This window comes from Phoca vitulina, unplaced genomic scaffold, assembly GCF_004348235.1.
Source record: "Phoca vitulina isolate PV1807 unplaced genomic scaffold, GSC_HSeal_1.0 scaffold1, whole genome shotgun sequence".
NCBI classification, from domain to species: domain Eukaryota; kingdom Metazoa; phylum Chordata; class Mammalia; order Carnivora; family Phocidae; genus Phoca; species Phoca vitulina.
Window position 1 is genome coordinate 21883085 of NW_022589704.1, and position 17539 is coordinate 21900623.

Sequence of the window (17539 nt, forward strand, 5' to 3'; positions counted from 1 at the left end):
TTATTAATGTAGATCTTTAATACTACTAAAACAAATTAATGTGTTTCAGCTGTGTTAATATCCTACTCATGGTTGGGCCCATTCCCTCTTGCTCTGGTCCTGGAGTGTGCTACATGATGATTGACTGCCAAGAGCTGCCACTCCAGTGCGTATGGTGCCCGTCAATTACACAGTTGTGCAGCCTTGGCCAAGCCACCATTCTAACTAGGTTCAGCAGATGAAGTGACTCTGGAGGTGATCCTAGATAAGACCAACCTTAGGAGGATAACCACGCATGTTCAAAACTAATTCTGTGCATAGCTCAGTCAAATTTGGGCTGTTTGAACTGTTCTCCAAAACTTGCTGTTACTGGAATTCAGGAAAGCAGAAAGCTGGAATCCTAGGATTAGCTAATTTTTGTGCAAGCTATTCTGTGATAAAGCTATATTTTTTTTGGTTTTACTGTTGGTGAAGTGAGCACACAAAAGCAAATGCTACCTAAGTTCTGGTAGACTCCTTGCTTGATAAAGGGATGCATCTGTTGATCACCAAAGTGTAGAATCACCAACATCAAAGAAAGGGAGTAGAAGCAGATATTATGGTCCGAGACTTGGAAGTCATCCTAAGGACAGCCTGTGTCTGCTGGCCTCTGGCAGAAGCACTGGAACACGAAATAGTGTGGCAGATCACCATGGTCTGGCCAAATAGAGTAATTTAACTTCTCAGTACAACTATAGGAATAAAATCTGTCAACAGTTTACTGATAAATGTATTCATTCATGGATTGTGTATTGTTCTAATTTGCCCCTGTTTATTTGATTTTTTTTTTTCAGTTTAGCTTTTTGCTTTTTAAAAAACATTTTTCAGCAACTATGTGTCCTGGATATAGCTTATTTCTGGTTCCTAAATTGTTCTTTCTTCCCTCAAGGGGAACTCCTAAAATATCTGCCAAAGCACCTCAATCTATAGTCAGGGGTAAGGCACAAAGCTATACCTTTCTCTGTACAAAACAAAATAAAAAAGAATTCACTATCTTTAATCTCCTTCCACATTCTCTTCCATTTCCTTTTGGTTGGTCTAATAATTTCTTTAAATTCTATTCTGATCAGAGATGATGATTCCTGATTTACATAAGCTATAGCTTCCAAGATTAATGTTAGCTAAGGTCTTTTCTGAAATGAAATCATAAAAGATGCCTTCAAAAGTAAATTTTAAAAGAAATTTGAAAATCTTAAAGGAGATACTAGAAGCAGATATGGCCAACATAGATGCCGGAATATAGATATTTAGAGTGGGGCAAAATTTGGAGGTCTCATTGTCTATATACCCCACCTTAAACTACTTTGAATTATGTTTTGTGAAAGAATACCCTAGTCCCCAAGTAAGTGTGTGTGACATTTGGAGTTATGACATTGTGTGCCTTCCAGTATAAAGGAATATATTACATATATTAAACACTTAATACATAGTTTTGAAATTACTTTGAAGAGATAAATCTCCTGGGAAGTCATGGGTTGTAATAAAATACATAATCATCATCAGAAAATTAGAGGTAGTAGATGAAGGTGTCCAGGCCAGAGAAGAGCCTGAAAGAGAGACTCTATAACCAAAGTTAAACCAACAACAGAAAACTCCATGATTACACTGGAAAGATGACAAATAGCTACTAGGAGAAACCATTTGATACTTTTCGAGCTGACCTCTCACCTGCATCAGTCACGTGGTGAGTCAGTACTTTTTAAGCTGAAGTAACCTGACTGAATAAAGTGACTCTGTGCACCTGTAATGTCCCTCAACATGTAGAGGGACTTTACCAAATCCCACCTTGACTTCACAAGTGAATAATATTTATTTTTGAATCAAACCATTAGTGAGTTGTAGACTGTGACAGATGGCAGAGAAAGAAGGCAGGGAGCAGGAGCTCAAGTTATCTGCAAATCTTGAGAAAGCCAGAAGAATCTTGGACACTGAATCCCAGAAGTGGTGAAGGAGAGTATTACCTCCAGAGGCACCCAGTATCTGAAGAGCACCTTGTCTTTAACCTTGTTCAAAAAAAAAATTCAAGAGCCAAGTTCTAGATATTCAGGACTGACTGCCTAATAGGGATTAGGCTTGGAAAGACTCATCACAGTAGGGGCAGAGCCAAAGTTGAGGTAATTGGCATGTGCCAACATGGCTCCAGTCAGCCCCAGGCTGGCTGCCATCAACATTTCAGAGTCGGCATGGGGACCAGGAAGCTGAACCAGCATTTGAACTCAAACGTTGAAAGGATAACTCACACACTGCTTTTACTGATTTCACAAATAGAACCTGGATCAGTCATAGAAAGGTGTAAGGAACAAAGGAGAGTTTCACTAGCCTTGGCTCAATATTCAATTAAATTCAGCAGCAGTTAATGACCATTAATCATTCTGAAGTATTTTGATATAAAATAGTTTATGATCTTTAAGAGCTGACAATCTAGTGGGAAAAATAAGAAATGCAGGGTCCTTGAGAGAAATACAAACAAAGAACTATGCTGGATTCAGAGGCAAGCGAGAGGATATCCTAAGGGTATTTCTTAAAAGGCATCATGGAAGATGTCAACCTGAGTATGATATCGAGAGGTAGAAGCTTAGAGAGGGAGGAGTTTATCCCAGGTAGAAGAGATGGCATAAGCAAGTCAAGGACCAGAAAACAGCTATGTTTGCACATTGTAATATATATGAGTTTGGCAAGCAGTCAAACATTTGTAGTAGACTATTGAAAAATTGGCTGGAGCCAGATTGTGGAGGCATTGATATCAGAGGGAATAGGTTGTCATTAAGGTGTTTAAGCAAGGTTACTCCTGGAAACTTTTATGCCAGAGTTCTCCTTCACATGTATCCTGAAATCACAATTAAAATTACTTAATTAGAAAATATCTTGAATAATGTAAGCATAGAGCCTTTCTCTTTTCTCCTAATTTATGATAGATTTCTTTTACTGATTTGGATATTCAAGTGCATTAGAACTCTGCTATATCATAAATTCAGTGATGTCCTGTGTCAGCCTGTGTCTTCCTTAATTATAAAAGCCTAAAACAACGTGGCTTTCCTATAATGGATACATGAACCCCCATCCCCCAAATGAGGGAATCCATTGTATGCCATTTATGCCACCTACAGCCTACCTTTTATTTTCTGCAATTTGTTTAACCTAGTAAATTGTAACAGAAGGTGAAACTTAGCCAACATAGTTACTTCCCTCCAAATCAAAGCATTCAACTCAACTTTAGGCTAAAAATTGAGACTTTCTCCATGGATTGAGGTTCAGAGTGTTTTAGCTGAGCTCTGGCCTTATTGAGCTAAAACATCTTAATGACAATTTAAATATTATGAGTCACTGGGCCCAGAGTCTGTAAAATGCTATGTGTCCTGCGTCTGCTACAGCAGACACTATGTAGAAAAGAAGGCGAGAGAATGTAGGACAAGTCCTACTGGCCTGGCAAGAGTCCCACCTAATTCCTCATGACGTGTCCAATGCAGGTGACACCTTCAGGAAGGTGTGGATAGGCAGTTAATTTCATGAAGAGTAGGAGGTGTGGGTTCAGCTTTTTTTTTTTTTTTTTTTTTTTTACAGTAGGGCATTATCTGAATGATAAGAGCTGGTTGAGAAGTGCTCCCTGCTCAAGGATTAAGCCAAAGGAAAAATCCAGCAGCAGCAGAACTGTGGGTTTCTTACCCAGCCCTCAGGAAAGTTATGCCGTGAAAAGGCTTTGACCCATTGACACAGCAAGTTGGACAGGGTAGCAATTCTTCTGTGGGGTGGAGGAAAAGAGGGGAATTCTCTTGTTCGTGGTGTTTGAAGGATGGCTTCCCAGTTTCATCAGCTTCGGGTCCTGATCTGGAAAAATTGGCTAGGTGTCAAAAGGCAGCCGGTAAGTAGAAAAAGGGAAGGGGGGTTGCCCAGGGGCAATACTCCAGGCAATCCTAAAACGTGATGTTAATGAGAGGTAACAAGAGAAGAGTTTTAAGCCATTTTCTAAAGCAGGAATAAGATACATAGAAAACATCTTGAATCTGTATTGTAGCTAATGGGGCAAGTCTAAACATACTCCCAAACCTGCCTTTTGATTTCAGTAAGTTAAAAGGGTAAACCAGGACATGTCCTGGGCAAAGAAAAGGATGAATTTTGTTGCTGGTTGAGTTGGAACTAGTGTTGAATTCTAGGTTTCAGGTCAAAATGCTTTCAGAACTTTTCTTAATAAATTTAGTTAAAAATGAGATGAAGAAAAATATCAGATGAAAGGAATAATAAATGGGGAGAAATGCATTTGAAAACCAAAAGTGATGGAAAGCTTGTTTGAAAACTAAGATATAGAAAGGAAATAGTTTGAAGGTTGTTGGTATAGAAAAGCTTCTACGAAATTTCAGTACCTAAAAATTATTTACTAGAAATGCCAAACAAGAGTCAATATATGTGCCATGCTTCAAGAGTATTATTCAATCACTTAACTTTACGGCTACCGTCTATCTACTCTATTACAACATCTTTTTTGTGCTCTTACATTCATGTTTGCTTTTTAAATTACAAAGCTAGCTATTAGATCCTCATCAGATAGGGTGTAGGGAGATTGAGAAAGGAATTGGCTTCTGTGGGTTGTCACATATACGGAAGAATGTTTGAAAACCAGAGAAATTCAAAAAGACACTCCATATATTTCATTTTAGAGTGGTAATTCCCAGCCTCAATGAATAATATAAATATCATGCAGATAATGTGGTCCTAGAAACCAACATTTCATCCATGTACCTTATCTCACTCCAAATTTGCTGGCTGTGCCTGACACCTTACTTAAGTGTTCTGATGTATATATTGAGAAAGAGAAGGAATGTTCACTCACCTTTGTGAATGTAGGATTTAAAATCATAAGATGTTATGTGATTGCACGGTGTGGTTTGGACATAAAATTTTAAATCATTAATATTTTTAATTAAATCATTAGTGTTCCTTTTCAGTTGGAAACAACACAAAAGAAGACCTGCTGTAATTATTCCATGGTAGGTTCTATGTGGAATTCAGCAGGAAAAGAATCTGGATAGGTGGATGTGGTCAGAAGATGAGAGTTAGGTTCTTGGTTCTGCTTCTCGAAATTGTATGACCTGAGTAGCATAGCAATTTCTCTGAGCACTGGTTTTCCTCTTTGCAAAATAGGCCCAGGCTCTACCATATCTGTCTCACAGAGTGGTAAGAACCAAATGTGCCACTGTATTTCAAAGTGCTTTACAAATGGTGAGACACTTGGCAAATAGATTATAGAGGGATTTGGAGTGATGTGTGTGTCATATTTTATTCAAAGTAATGTGAAAGGAAATCCAGGAGAAGGGATTGTGGGAGAGAGGAAGAAATTTATATACAGTGTAGTTCTTAAGTGATGAAAACTCACTATTAAAAATAAAAGCAGAAAGGAACTGAAAACATATCTGTTGTTGCTGATAAACTGAATGCTGAGGTTGTATATTTTCCTTATAACTCCATTTTACCTAAAAATTTAAAAAAAACCCTCAGGTGAATATATTTTTTTCATTGAGAAATTTTATCTTTAGAAACTTTAATAAGTTCTTTTCTTATCTGTAAAGTAGCTAGTATATCAATTTTCCACTTTAGTGTTTTTCTCCATTTTAGTCAATTTCTGCCGGATATGGCATATTTAAAGGAGATGGAATTCAGGCATGCTAAAACATTTTCACCATGATACCTTGTATTATTCTTATGTGGTCAAAAATCCCTAAAAAGCCCCTGGTAATTATACTTTTGCCTAAGGAAAGAGAATACATGATCTATTAGTTCATTTGGGGACATCAGAGGATTCAGATCTTAAGGCTACCTTGAGACCCAGGACAGGTTAAGTGTTGGTTGCAGGAAATGAAATCAGAAATAGTCCTGAATTTGGGGAAATACAGAAGGCCCACTTGAATCCATTATGACCAACTAGAGGGACACAAGAGACCTTTAGAAAATGGTGGTGCCCATTTTAGAAAATAGTGGTGCCCAAAGGAAAAGGAAAGACAATTCTAGGTGGAGGGCAAAGAAAGGTACATCTCTTCTCATAGGTTGGCTCAGGCCAACTCTATTTTCTGCTCTTGGAAAGAGGACTCGAGGACACAGGTGGAAAGGATATACGTGTGGTAGTGTTAACAGGAAAGGATGAGACAGTCAAGAGGTTGGAAAGTTAGGATTAAAGACATAAAAGAAGGTGAAAAGAAAAAAAATTGTGAAAAGAGAAAATGTAAACAAATTAAAAGAGAATGTGAAAAGAAGAGGTATATAAATTTGAGGAGAGGACATTGTATGTAGCAACCAGACTTTGTCATCCACCAAGCAATTATTTAAAATGCAAGTGTTTTTATTTCTCTCATAATCTTTCCGAATATGATACCTTAAAAATGTGGTTTTATACCCAGGAAAATAGAAATGAAGTTGTGTGACACTGGAAATGTATAGTCTTTAGTGAATGTTAAAGAATAATCACTACCAAGACATCCTCCTCCACTGTGTTTTTAAGAGATTCTATCACAAAGCAAGATGGTGGGAAGGATAGTCTGTAAAGGAAGAAGTTAGGAATCTACTAATGGAGAAACAAATGACATACAAGAAAAAAAAACAAGAAAAACAAATAGTAAAAATATTAGAGGGGGGATTACTGAGGAAATATAAAAATATATACTAGAATAGAAAGTGAGAAAAAGAATTTCAAACACCTATATAGTCTAAGAAATAGAAAGATAATGGGATAAGCTAAATATTGAGTTTGGCTACAAAAAAATAAAGGCAGGATCTTCGATTTTGGAGGTGACCTCCCTCAAAATTGTTCTGAGGGTAAATGTTTCTCTTTAATTTTTTAATAAAATCAAACATCAGAATTCTGAAATATTTGGGATTATCTAACTGCCTTAATTTTACAGGGCCCCAGAGAGTTCAAAGGACTTATCCGAGGTGACACAATGAGTTTAAGGACTCAAAGTCAGATTTCCCCCAAAAAAGATTTATTCTTTTCACTACCTGCTGCTGCCTCCCTATTGCCACTGAGTTGATGAGTTTCCTTTTCCAACATTCTTGGATCCCTACTCAGAGTTCAGCTCACCATTGAAGAGATCATGTTTGCTAAGGAAGCCTTAGATATTGCTGTTTTTTTAGTATTAGTGGTTACAACAGTTCTCAATTATATGGCAAAAAAAAAAAAGAATGCTAAAGGAGTCTGAAAAAAATACATTAAGCACCAACAGAAATGTTAGGTAATACAGAAAATCAATTAGACGCAGTTGCTACCCCGCTGGGCTTGTAATTTAATTCTAGAAATAATACAGACGTGAAGATACATTCCGCTGGAGATGGTTAGCAACAGGGAGGCTCACCTAATGCGATGCTAGTTAATGATAGGAAACTGAGTCCTGGCACAGCAGAGACTGCAGGATGAAAGACTAGGTAGTGCAAGATCAGAGTTTATCTTTCATTAAGAAGATGAATTCTAAATAGGCATATCAAGGATTGACTTCAAATCTCCATACAAGAAGAATTGAATTCCAGACTTAGGACAGAAGAAGAATCTAATCCCAGACTTACGACTAAAGAAGGAAAATTACCTTGAGCTGTTTATTTTAATCTAACTGTTTGGCTAGGGGGTCGCACTTTAGCTCAGTTTTTCCATCACAGACATTCCCACAACTTGACTGATCTCTAACACTTTATTTTTTTTTAAAGATTTTATTTATTTATGTATTTGAAAGAGAGCAAGCATGCCCGTGAATGGGGAGAGAGGCAGAGGGAGAGAGAGAGAGAAGCAGACTTGACGCTGAGTGTGGAGCCCTTTTCGGGGCGGGGGAGGGTGTCAAGCTCATTACCCCGAGATCATGACCTGAGCTGAAATCAGAAGTCTGCACTTAACCAGCTGAGCCACCCAGGTGCCCCTGATTTCTAACCCTTTGGCTAAAGTTTGATACTTCCTCCCCAATCCCCATCTTGCTCATATAACATCCCCTCACAGTGTCTAGAGAAAGAGGAAGTGCCAGCTTCAAAATTTCAGAGAAGTTGGTCTATGCATTAAAGTAATGTTTTGACTAAATCAATTTAGGATTAAACTGTAATCACAAATTTAATTCTAAATTGGATTAAAATAAACTAGGTCCTGAACAATTCAGGCAGATACCTGATCAAATGCCCCAGGCCCGTTTACCTCTTCCAGATCTATACCATTTATTCCCTTAATCCCTTTTAATTGTTAAAAAAAAATTTAGATCTACCTGTTGATACTGATGCCTGCCGTATAGCAGACATGCACATTTTGTTAGTTTAGTAAAATAATAAAAAGCAAATGAGGGGTGCCTAGGTGGCTCAGTCGCTTAAGCATCCAACTCGTGATTTTGACTCAGGTCATGATCTCACAGTTGTGAAATCAAGCCCCGTGTTGGGCTCAGCGCTGAGCTTGGAGCCTGCTTCACGATTCTCTCTCCCTGCCCCTCTACCCGCCCACCCCCAATGGCACACTCTCTCTCTCTCTCAAACAAAAAGCAAATGAGATGAAGATGTTTTAGAAATGAGAGCAATAGAAAAATTAAAGTCCAATAAAAGGTTTTGTTTTAATATGCGTCATAGAAAATATACCAATCTCAAGGGGCTCCTGGGTGGCTCAGTTGGATAAGTGTCCGCCTTCTGCTCAGGTCATGATCCCTGGGTCCTGGGATCGAGCCCCGCAATGGCAGGGAACCTGCTTCTCCCTCTCCTCCCCACTCTTGCTCTCTCTCACTTTCTCTGTCACTATCTCTGTCACTATCTCTCTCTCTCAAATAAATTAATCTTTAAAAAAAAAAATTTACCAATCTCCAAAATACATTATAATCTGTAAGTATAGATTTCAGAAAAATGTCCTCAATCCCAGTTTTTTGATGAGTCATTTCTATGGATGGCAGTGTTCAGTAGCAGAAAGCCCAATTAACAGAGAGCTCTGCCACTTCTGTTTGCTTGTTTTGGGGGTGGAACTAAGGTTTATTCCAGATGTAAAATACCAACCTCTTACTTCAGAATGTGAATGTTGGAATCTTCTTTCAAGTAACAGTCATTCTTGATTTATGGGACAATGCAAAAGGAACAGGAAAGGAAAAAGAAACAATGTACTTTATATGTGGAAAGTTGGGCAATTGAAGCTTGTAATAAAAAGTTATGATTCTAGGGGTGCCTTGGTGGTGCAGTCAGTTGAGCATCTGGCTCTTGGTTTCATCTCAAGTCATGACGGTCTCAGGGTATCGGAATGAGCCCCACCTTGGGCTCTGCACTCAGCAGAGTCCGCCCGGGGTTCTCTCTCTCTCTCTGCCCCTCCCACTTGCGCTCTTTCTTTCTAATCAATCAATCAATCAATCAATCATTTTTTAGTTATGATTCTAGGTTACAGGAAAACCTTTAAATGATTTTCAGTGCTCTTACACACTGAACTAATAAAAGTATAGTGATCAAAGAGAGCTAGTACTATATCCTGTAGTGATTTGAACACACAGCTTAATGATTAACTGTTCAGGTGCTAAAGCCAGGCTCCCTGGGTTCAAATACCAGCTTTGCCATTTAGTGGCTTATGGAATGAAGGCTTATTTAATCTCTTTAAGATTCTGATTTCCCATCTTCAGGAGGAAATGAGGTGATTATATTAAATAAGATAATGCATGTTAAGTATTTAACATAGCATCTTACACAGTCTTTTTTTTTTATTTTTTTAGTTTGATACCATTGGCAAATTTTTTTTCCCTTTTTTTAATTTAATTTTATTATGTTATGTTAATCACCATACATTACATCATTAGTTTTTGATGCAGTGTTCCATGATTCATTGTTTGCGTATAACACCCAGTGCTCCAAGCAATACGTGCCCTCTTTAAGACCCATCACCAGGCTAACCCATCCCCCCACTGCCCTCCCCTCTATTTTTTTTTTTTTTAAAGATTTTATTTATTTATTTGAGAGAGAATGAAAGAGAGCACATGAGAGAGGGGAGGGTCTGAGGGAGAAGCAGACTCCCTGCCGAGCAGGGAGCCCGATGCGGGACTCGATCCAGGGACTCCAGGATCATGACCTGAGCCGAAGGCAGTCACTTAACCAACTGAGCCACCCAGGTGCCCCGCCCTCCCCTCTAGAACCCTCAGTTTGTTTCTCAGAGTCCATAGTCTCTCATGGTTCGTCTCCCCCTCCGATTCCCCCCCCCTTTATTTTTCCCTTCTTACTATCTTCTTTTTTTTTTTTTTTTAACATATAATATATTATTTGTTTCAGAGGTGCAGGTCTGTGATTCAACAGTCTTACACAATTCACAGTGCTCACCATAGCACATACCCTCCCCAATATCTATCACCCAGCCACCCCATCTCTCCCACTCCCCACCACTCCAGCAACCTTCAGTTTGTTTCCTGAGATTAAGAATTCCTTATATCAGTGAGATCATATGATACATGTCTTTCTCTGATTGACTTATTTCGCTTAGCATAATACCCTCCAGTTCCATCCACGTCGTTGCAAATGGCAAGATTTCGTTTTTTTTTTTTTTTTGATGGCTGCATAATATTCCATTGTATATATACACATTCTAAGCTGTCAATAAATACTAGCTATTATCATTTGGACTACTATATTGAACTGATACTAATTATAAGACCACTTGACAAGAATTCATCCTGGGGAAGATATTTTGAAATCATATTATCGGAGAATTGTTGAAGGAACTGGCATTGGTACCCCAAAGGAAAGGGGACTCTGTCTCTCTTCAAATACTTGCAGAATTCTCATGTGGAAAAAGGGGCCAAACTAAGATGAATGAGTGTTAGTTTCAGGAAGGAAGATATCACCTTGTTATGAGGGAAAAAAAAAATCAGACAATGTGAGTTGTCCAACAACGAAGTCTCTTGAAATAGTGAACTTCTAGTCACTGGAAGCATTCAGGTAGAAGCTGAATAACCATATGGCAAAGATGTTTTCCCTAAATTTTGATATACCAGTAATTCTAGACATTTCTTTTCTGGAATATTCCACCCTCTTTCCCATCTGTGGGTCTTCACCCATATGTTTCCTCTGCTTGAAAGACTCCCACTTCTCTCTCACATCCCATCCAACACGCATATCCTTTCTTCTGCCTGACCCTTTTTCATCTTTTAGGTTTTAGACTTAGTTCCCCTTCCTTTATCTTCCTTTTGCACTCTACGTTCTGTGTATTAGCATCATCTATTACATTTGGTTATAATTTTTTTAATGTTTTCCTTCCTTAAAAGACTGAATTTTTTAATTGCTCCATCCTCAGTATCTGGTACACAGTAGGTGCCCAATAATTTTTTATTGTATTATGAATGTAAGACTCTCTAAGACCATAATTCCATGAAAGGGAATGGAAAATCTTCATCTGAAACATTTTATTTTTATTGATTTTCAGAATTAGGCAAAAGAATCTCCATTGTATCTTGGAGATTGTACTGATACTCAGTATCATTCATTTCAGACACAACCAACTTCAAACCACCCTAGTGCAAGGGACACAAACTCAAATGTCTGTACAGGAAAGAGAAGTAATATGACTGTGTGATGTGCGCCAAGCATAAGACAGTAGGGAATGGTGACATTTATGATGAAGACTAGAGCGTGGATGCCCTGTTTAAAAGCATTCAAATAGTAGTAGTTTCCTCAAAGTTTTAAATATATGGTAACACTTACCAATTTAAAGTTCACCTGTATCTTATTTTCTAATTTACTTTCAGTGAAAATGATTTTTAAGAGTAATAAAAATGATGGACACAAATAGAATCAGATGGGCCAGCAGTAATTAGAATAAAAGGTTCTGACAAAGTAATGGTATATGAATTCCCTAAAGCCGAAATTATGTGCTTTGCTCAAATTTTTCAGAAAATTAGATCTGAGAGGTTTTCAAAGATTTGAAACAATAGTTCTTAACAAATGCAGAGGCAAATGCTACTAGGTAATTCAAATTAGTTAATAGGTATTACAGATTGGCTCTAAATGAAAATTTTCGAGTTAATTTATATTTGGTTCATTCAAGGAATTTCTTACGATTTAAACTTGAGATTTTGAGTGGATGGCTTCTCTGACTTCAAGGTCATTGAAATGTATATAGCCATCACCGTTAATTTCCCAAACATTGTCCCCTCTGTGCAATGGGATAGGGTTCCCGAATATGAAACATGTTTGTTTTTTATCTCTTTTCTTGGCTCTTCATCTTTTCTCTTTCGCTGTCTTTTAAAATTTGGCTCTGGATTTTTAAAAATTATGTTAAAAATAATTTCTAAATTTTAAATTTTGAAACAATTTCAAATTTAAAGAAAAGTTGCAAGAACAGTACAAATAACTTTCTTTCTAGAGCCAATTGAGACTGATGCCCCATTACCTTGGACACTTTGGTGTCCCTAATTTACAAACAAGAACATTCACCTACACAACCCAATATCACCATCAGATCTTTAGACACAATTCAGGCTCCATCAGATGTCCCAGCCATGTCTTTTATAACAAAAGATGCCAGTTCAGAATCACGTTCTGCATCCAGTTTTCATGTCTCTGGTCTCCGTCAGTCTGTAACAGTTGGTTAGTCTTTCCTTGACTTTCATGACCCTCACACATTTTGAACATTTAAGACTAGTTGTTTTGTAGACTGTCTGTTGTCTCCTTATTTTTAGACTCTGGCTATTTATCTTTGGCAGGAATACTACAGAAATGATGCTGTGTTCTTACACCTTCAGGAGGTACATGATGTCCCTTTGTCCCATTTTGGGGGGAAACTATTTTGAGACTATGTACATATCCCATTCCTCATTAAAATTCCAATTTATCTATTTGTTTATGTATTTATACCTACATAGATTCCCAGATTCCTAGTTTATTCAGTTAGATGTAATTTTTTATTGTCATAATATTTTCTTACTGTTTAAACTTGGCCAGTGGGTCAAATTTGATGCTCGAGTTTGTGATAGGCTGGTATCTGTGTCCTATTGACATCCCCCACATTTTCATTTTTTTTAAAGATTGTATTTTTTTTTTTTATTTGAGAGAGAGAGCATGAGCAGTAGTGACGGGCAGAGGGAGAGGGAGAAATAGACTCCCTGACAAGCAGGGAGCCCAATGCAGGACTCAATCCCAGGACCCCTAGATCATGACCTGAGCCAAAGGCAGACGCTTAACCGACTGAGCCACCCAGGCACCTCTCCCCATCATTTTCTGACATTCTCTAAGCAGTGTATCTATCACCCTTCTTTCTTTCTCTTTCTTTCTTTCTTTCTTTCTTTCTTTCTTTCTTTCTTTCTTTCTTTCTTTCTTTCATCTATCTATCTATCTATCTATCTATCTATCTATCTATCTATCATCTATCTCTGTGTCTACATCTATTCTGTAGCTTTGGCCAGGCTTGGAAACAGTGACACTCTAATAGCAACGAGCACACCTAGCTCTCAGATGTCTACTTAAAGAAGCTAGGGTTTCTTGGAAACGTGGCTATTTCCAGGGTTGGGACAGAGAAAATACACAATGAGGTAGAAACAACTTTTCTGAAACCAGAAAAAAAGGAAATAAATAAGTTATACCCACAAATTTATAGCTATGTTTCTTATCTCTTTATGCATTTTGGAAACCAGGTGTTCATACCCATATCTTTAATTCTAACCCAACACTATAGCACTCTTGTTTTCCTGTTTTTCATGTTAATAATTCCGCTGATGGATAGTGAAAAACCTGGCTCCTCTTATGGATAATGTATTTACTTTTTTGGTCTACCTCCCCGTGTTGAAACCAATCACCTGCTTCTTACCCTGAATAGAAACCTTCCTTACCCCATCTGGGTTTTGACCTCCCATGTTTGACTTCTGAACTGTCTGTTTTCTCTTCACCTTGTTAGGGACCCACCTTCTTCCCTGTGTTATTGTGGTGCCTTCAGTCCTAGTGTGGACTAGCCTTTCTCTGGGCCTCAGCGAAAGGATTTTCAGGCACTGAATTGTTCCGGAAGGGAAAGGGAAGAGAAAGAGAACAGAATGGGACATCTCAGTGGAAAATAAACCCTGGAGAAATAAGAAACAAATGCCATAGCCCACTAAGGAATTTTAAACTACTCAGTGTGCATATGCCTTTAGATGTCAAGAATGCGGGGTAGGGGGTGGAACACAAATGAGGTATAGAGGCAAATGTGAGATAATTAAAATATTAGCAAAAATATGAAACTTTTGAAAACTGCTTTTCCCTTAATTTTCAAGTAGCCCCAGTATCTATATGCGTAAAATCAATATATCAGCCCTTTCTCCGAACAAACAAAAATGAGTCATGGCACATTGGTTTAGTATTTGGATACTTGACACTGCATTTGCTTCTAGGTTGTTTATGATAATATTTAGAATGGTGTTGGGAGCAATCCTGCTGCTATGAAAATTTAAATTTTATTTATTTCTTGCTTTTGTGATTAACTTGTCAACCTTAACATTCCCAAGATCACCGTGTGGAGGGCTTTGTGTTTATTATCCTTCTAAAATGCAGTATGCAGAAATGTTCTCCAAACCTCTCTGACCTAAAAATCCCAGGGGAAATCTTTTGATAATAGATTGCTTATAGGCTTGCTGTAGTTTTTACCTATAATAGAGTCCAAATTTCTTAAACTATTCTGATATAGATTGCATTTTTGTCTGGATTTAAATCATGTCTAAAATTAATTTCAAGATTTATCAAAATTTATCCTCATGGGACCATCAAATTAGATCAATTGAAAGACAATTTAAAGATATCCCACAACATACGCCCTTTATTTGAATGTGAATGTACATTTGCGTTGGTACAATTGGTCTCAATTGCTCACTGAATTCTCATGAGGTTGCTATAGAAAATGAATAGATGCTCCTGAAAGTAACTATGGGGCACTAAACCTACTCAGATGATTTTTTTTTTTTAAGAATTACTATGACTTCAAATATAAAGCCAAGAAATCCACAAACATTACATTTTTAAACCCCAATTCTTTATAGTCTACATTTCAAATAAGTCACATAAAATAAAAATGGTACTTGTATCTAGGTCTTGGAAGAACAGACTCTAATTTTTGAATGTATCAGAGACTAAGCTAGAATAACACATCTTATATTTCTATAACACTCATATTTTTCTGATATATTTTCTGTAAGGCATTATTTTTTCCTCAGAGTAGGATGATAATTAAAAAAAAAAATCTAGCCCAAGTATCTTGATATTCAGATCCTCATCCCCTGTTCTGCTTCCCAACTGGGTATGTGACTTTGGGTAAGTTAATGGATAAGGCTGTGCTAACCTTCTGCACCACAGAGAATAAAAAAGAAAGTTGGATCAGATCAAGGCTTCTTAGCCTCTTCTGTGCCATGGATGTCTTTGGCAGCCTGGTAAAGCCTATGGTCCTTCTAAGAATAGTGCTTTGAAATCAATATAAATAGAATTGCAAATAAAACCAATTATATTGAAATTCAGTCATTAAGGTATTATAAAGCAAATTTATGATATGGTAGTATGTATTTCTTTATTATAGCACTAAATAAATAAATACGGTAAACCCGTAACTACTATAATTTTTAATGTCACCATGAGTAGAAACAGACTTTTGAGGTATCTGCAACAACACTAATGTGATTTGAAAATATCTGTGATTTTTATTTGTGACAAAGTCACAAGTACTTCTAAGAACATTGTGGGTTGTTGCCTACATTCATCATTAATGGAAATGCTAAATTTCAATCAAAAGGTAGAGAAAATAAAAATGTAATTTTTTTCCCTTTTTTTTTAAGATTTATTTATTTATTTATTTGACAGAGAGAGAGAGAAAGAGAGCACAAGCGGGGGGGAGCAGCAGGCAGAGGGAGAGGGAGAAGCAGGCCTCCTGCCGAGCAGGGAGCCCGATGCGGGACTCAATCCCAGGACCCTGAGATCATGACCCGAGCCGAAGGCAGACGCCCAACCGACTTAGCCACCCAGGCGCCCTGTAATTTTTTTTCCTATCCAAGTTTACAAATGCCCTGAATTGTATCTATTAGTTCAAAGGAACTTGCCAACAAAAATATTCTAGGACTTTATAAACAATCCTTCTAGTTAGGTCAAGTGGCATACATTTAGAACTGCTCTACTTCAAGTGTGGTTCATGGACAGCAGCAACAGCATCACCCACCTGCAGCTAGTTAGAAATGCAGAATCTCTGCCAGACCTCAGATCTACTGAATCTGAATCTGCATGTTTCTAAGATCCATAGGTGATTTGATGTGCATATCAATGCTTGAGAAACACTGCTACAGATGAAGCTGTTCAGCCTGTCTGGGAGCTTTTCAGCTATGATCAAGTATCCTAGGATTTCTTAGATCTACAGTCAACTTCTTCCATTTGCTAAAAACTTGCCCTTAAACCTGCAGTCCAAGAAGTTGGTTACAGGCCTTTCAGCAAGGACAACAGTGCTGTAGACACACAATGGAGATTTTCATAGTTACTTAAGGATCAACAATTGAACAGGTCTAGATTGTTTTGAAGATTCGAAGAGACTCAGGCAGTAGTTTGAGATTTGTCAGAAGCAGATTGTCTCTGAAGTGGTGGGGAGTGGGGGAGAAGTGGTAACAAGTCTGCATAACCAGACAGAAACATAGTTCCAAGTTGAAATTTATTAAGTATAGGTGAAGCTGGAGAGGGAGGTTTTTGTCTCATGGAGTCAAAGAATGAACCTGGTTGACAAAGGAGAATGATCAAAGTGATAGGACTTTATTAATCAAGGATACAGAAAAAACTCTTAGGAGTGAGAGGGGTCCTGACAAGGTTGCCAGCGTGGACCTCCACCGACAGTCTTTTATTTAGAACTGACCAGGGAGCTCATGGCCTTAACATTCTTGGGACGTCTTTGTTCAAGTAAGGACTGGTGATAACATCTTTAATGGCTTACTTCTTCTTTGGGATCTGGTCATTCTTTGTGGTCACAGTGTGACTGCCATAAAAAGAACCCACCTCTGACGTCCAGGGCAGGGTGGTCTGGTTTATTCCCTTATCTCTGGTTTCATTACGCCTCAGCATTTCGGGAATTTTTGGTGAGCCTAGTCATGTAGTCCCCCTACCTATCCCTCCCTACCTAACCCCACTTGTCCCTTACTCATTGGCAGTGTTTGTTCTGTAGGGTTTGGTTTGAGCACTGTAACTGTTTGCATATCACAGTTGATGTTCTTGCGAATAAGTAGTTTTCACTGCTCTGGAACCAGTTTTATACGTATATAAAATATTAAGTAGTTCACATCTTATGAACTGAATCATGTCTACATGGGAAGAAAAGCCACTCCTTAAGTGTCTTATAGTGAAATCCTCTAATAGAAATTTCGATGCAGTGTAAATTTATTGAGCATCTGTTTTGTACCAGTAGAAATTCAGAAATGAAGAAGACACTGTTTCTGCCATAAAAGAATTGCCTATTTATTATAAGCCAAGAAAAAAAATATAGATAGGTAGATGAAAAGAGTATAAGTTCTATGATAAAAGCAGATGCAAGATACTATTTATAGTGGTCTGAGGGCCTGCATAGAACCTTAAGTTCCCA

At 37.8% G+C, this 17539-nt stretch overlaps 1 protein-coding gene across 1 annotated transcript in view; it reads left to right on the forward strand.

Annotated features, from left to right (window-relative positions):
• The first annotated feature begins 3808 nt into the window (after positions 1 to 3808).
• ABCA12 (ATP binding cassette subfamily A member 12) overlaps positions 3809 to 17539 on the forward strand; it is a 167568-nt gene continuing 153837 nt past the window's right edge. The window contains exon 1 of the mRNA XM_032413454.1: positions 3809 to 3877. Coding sequence (XP_032269345.1) covers positions 3809 to 3877 — 69 coding nt within the window. The remainder of the gene's footprint in view (positions 3878 to 17539) is intronic.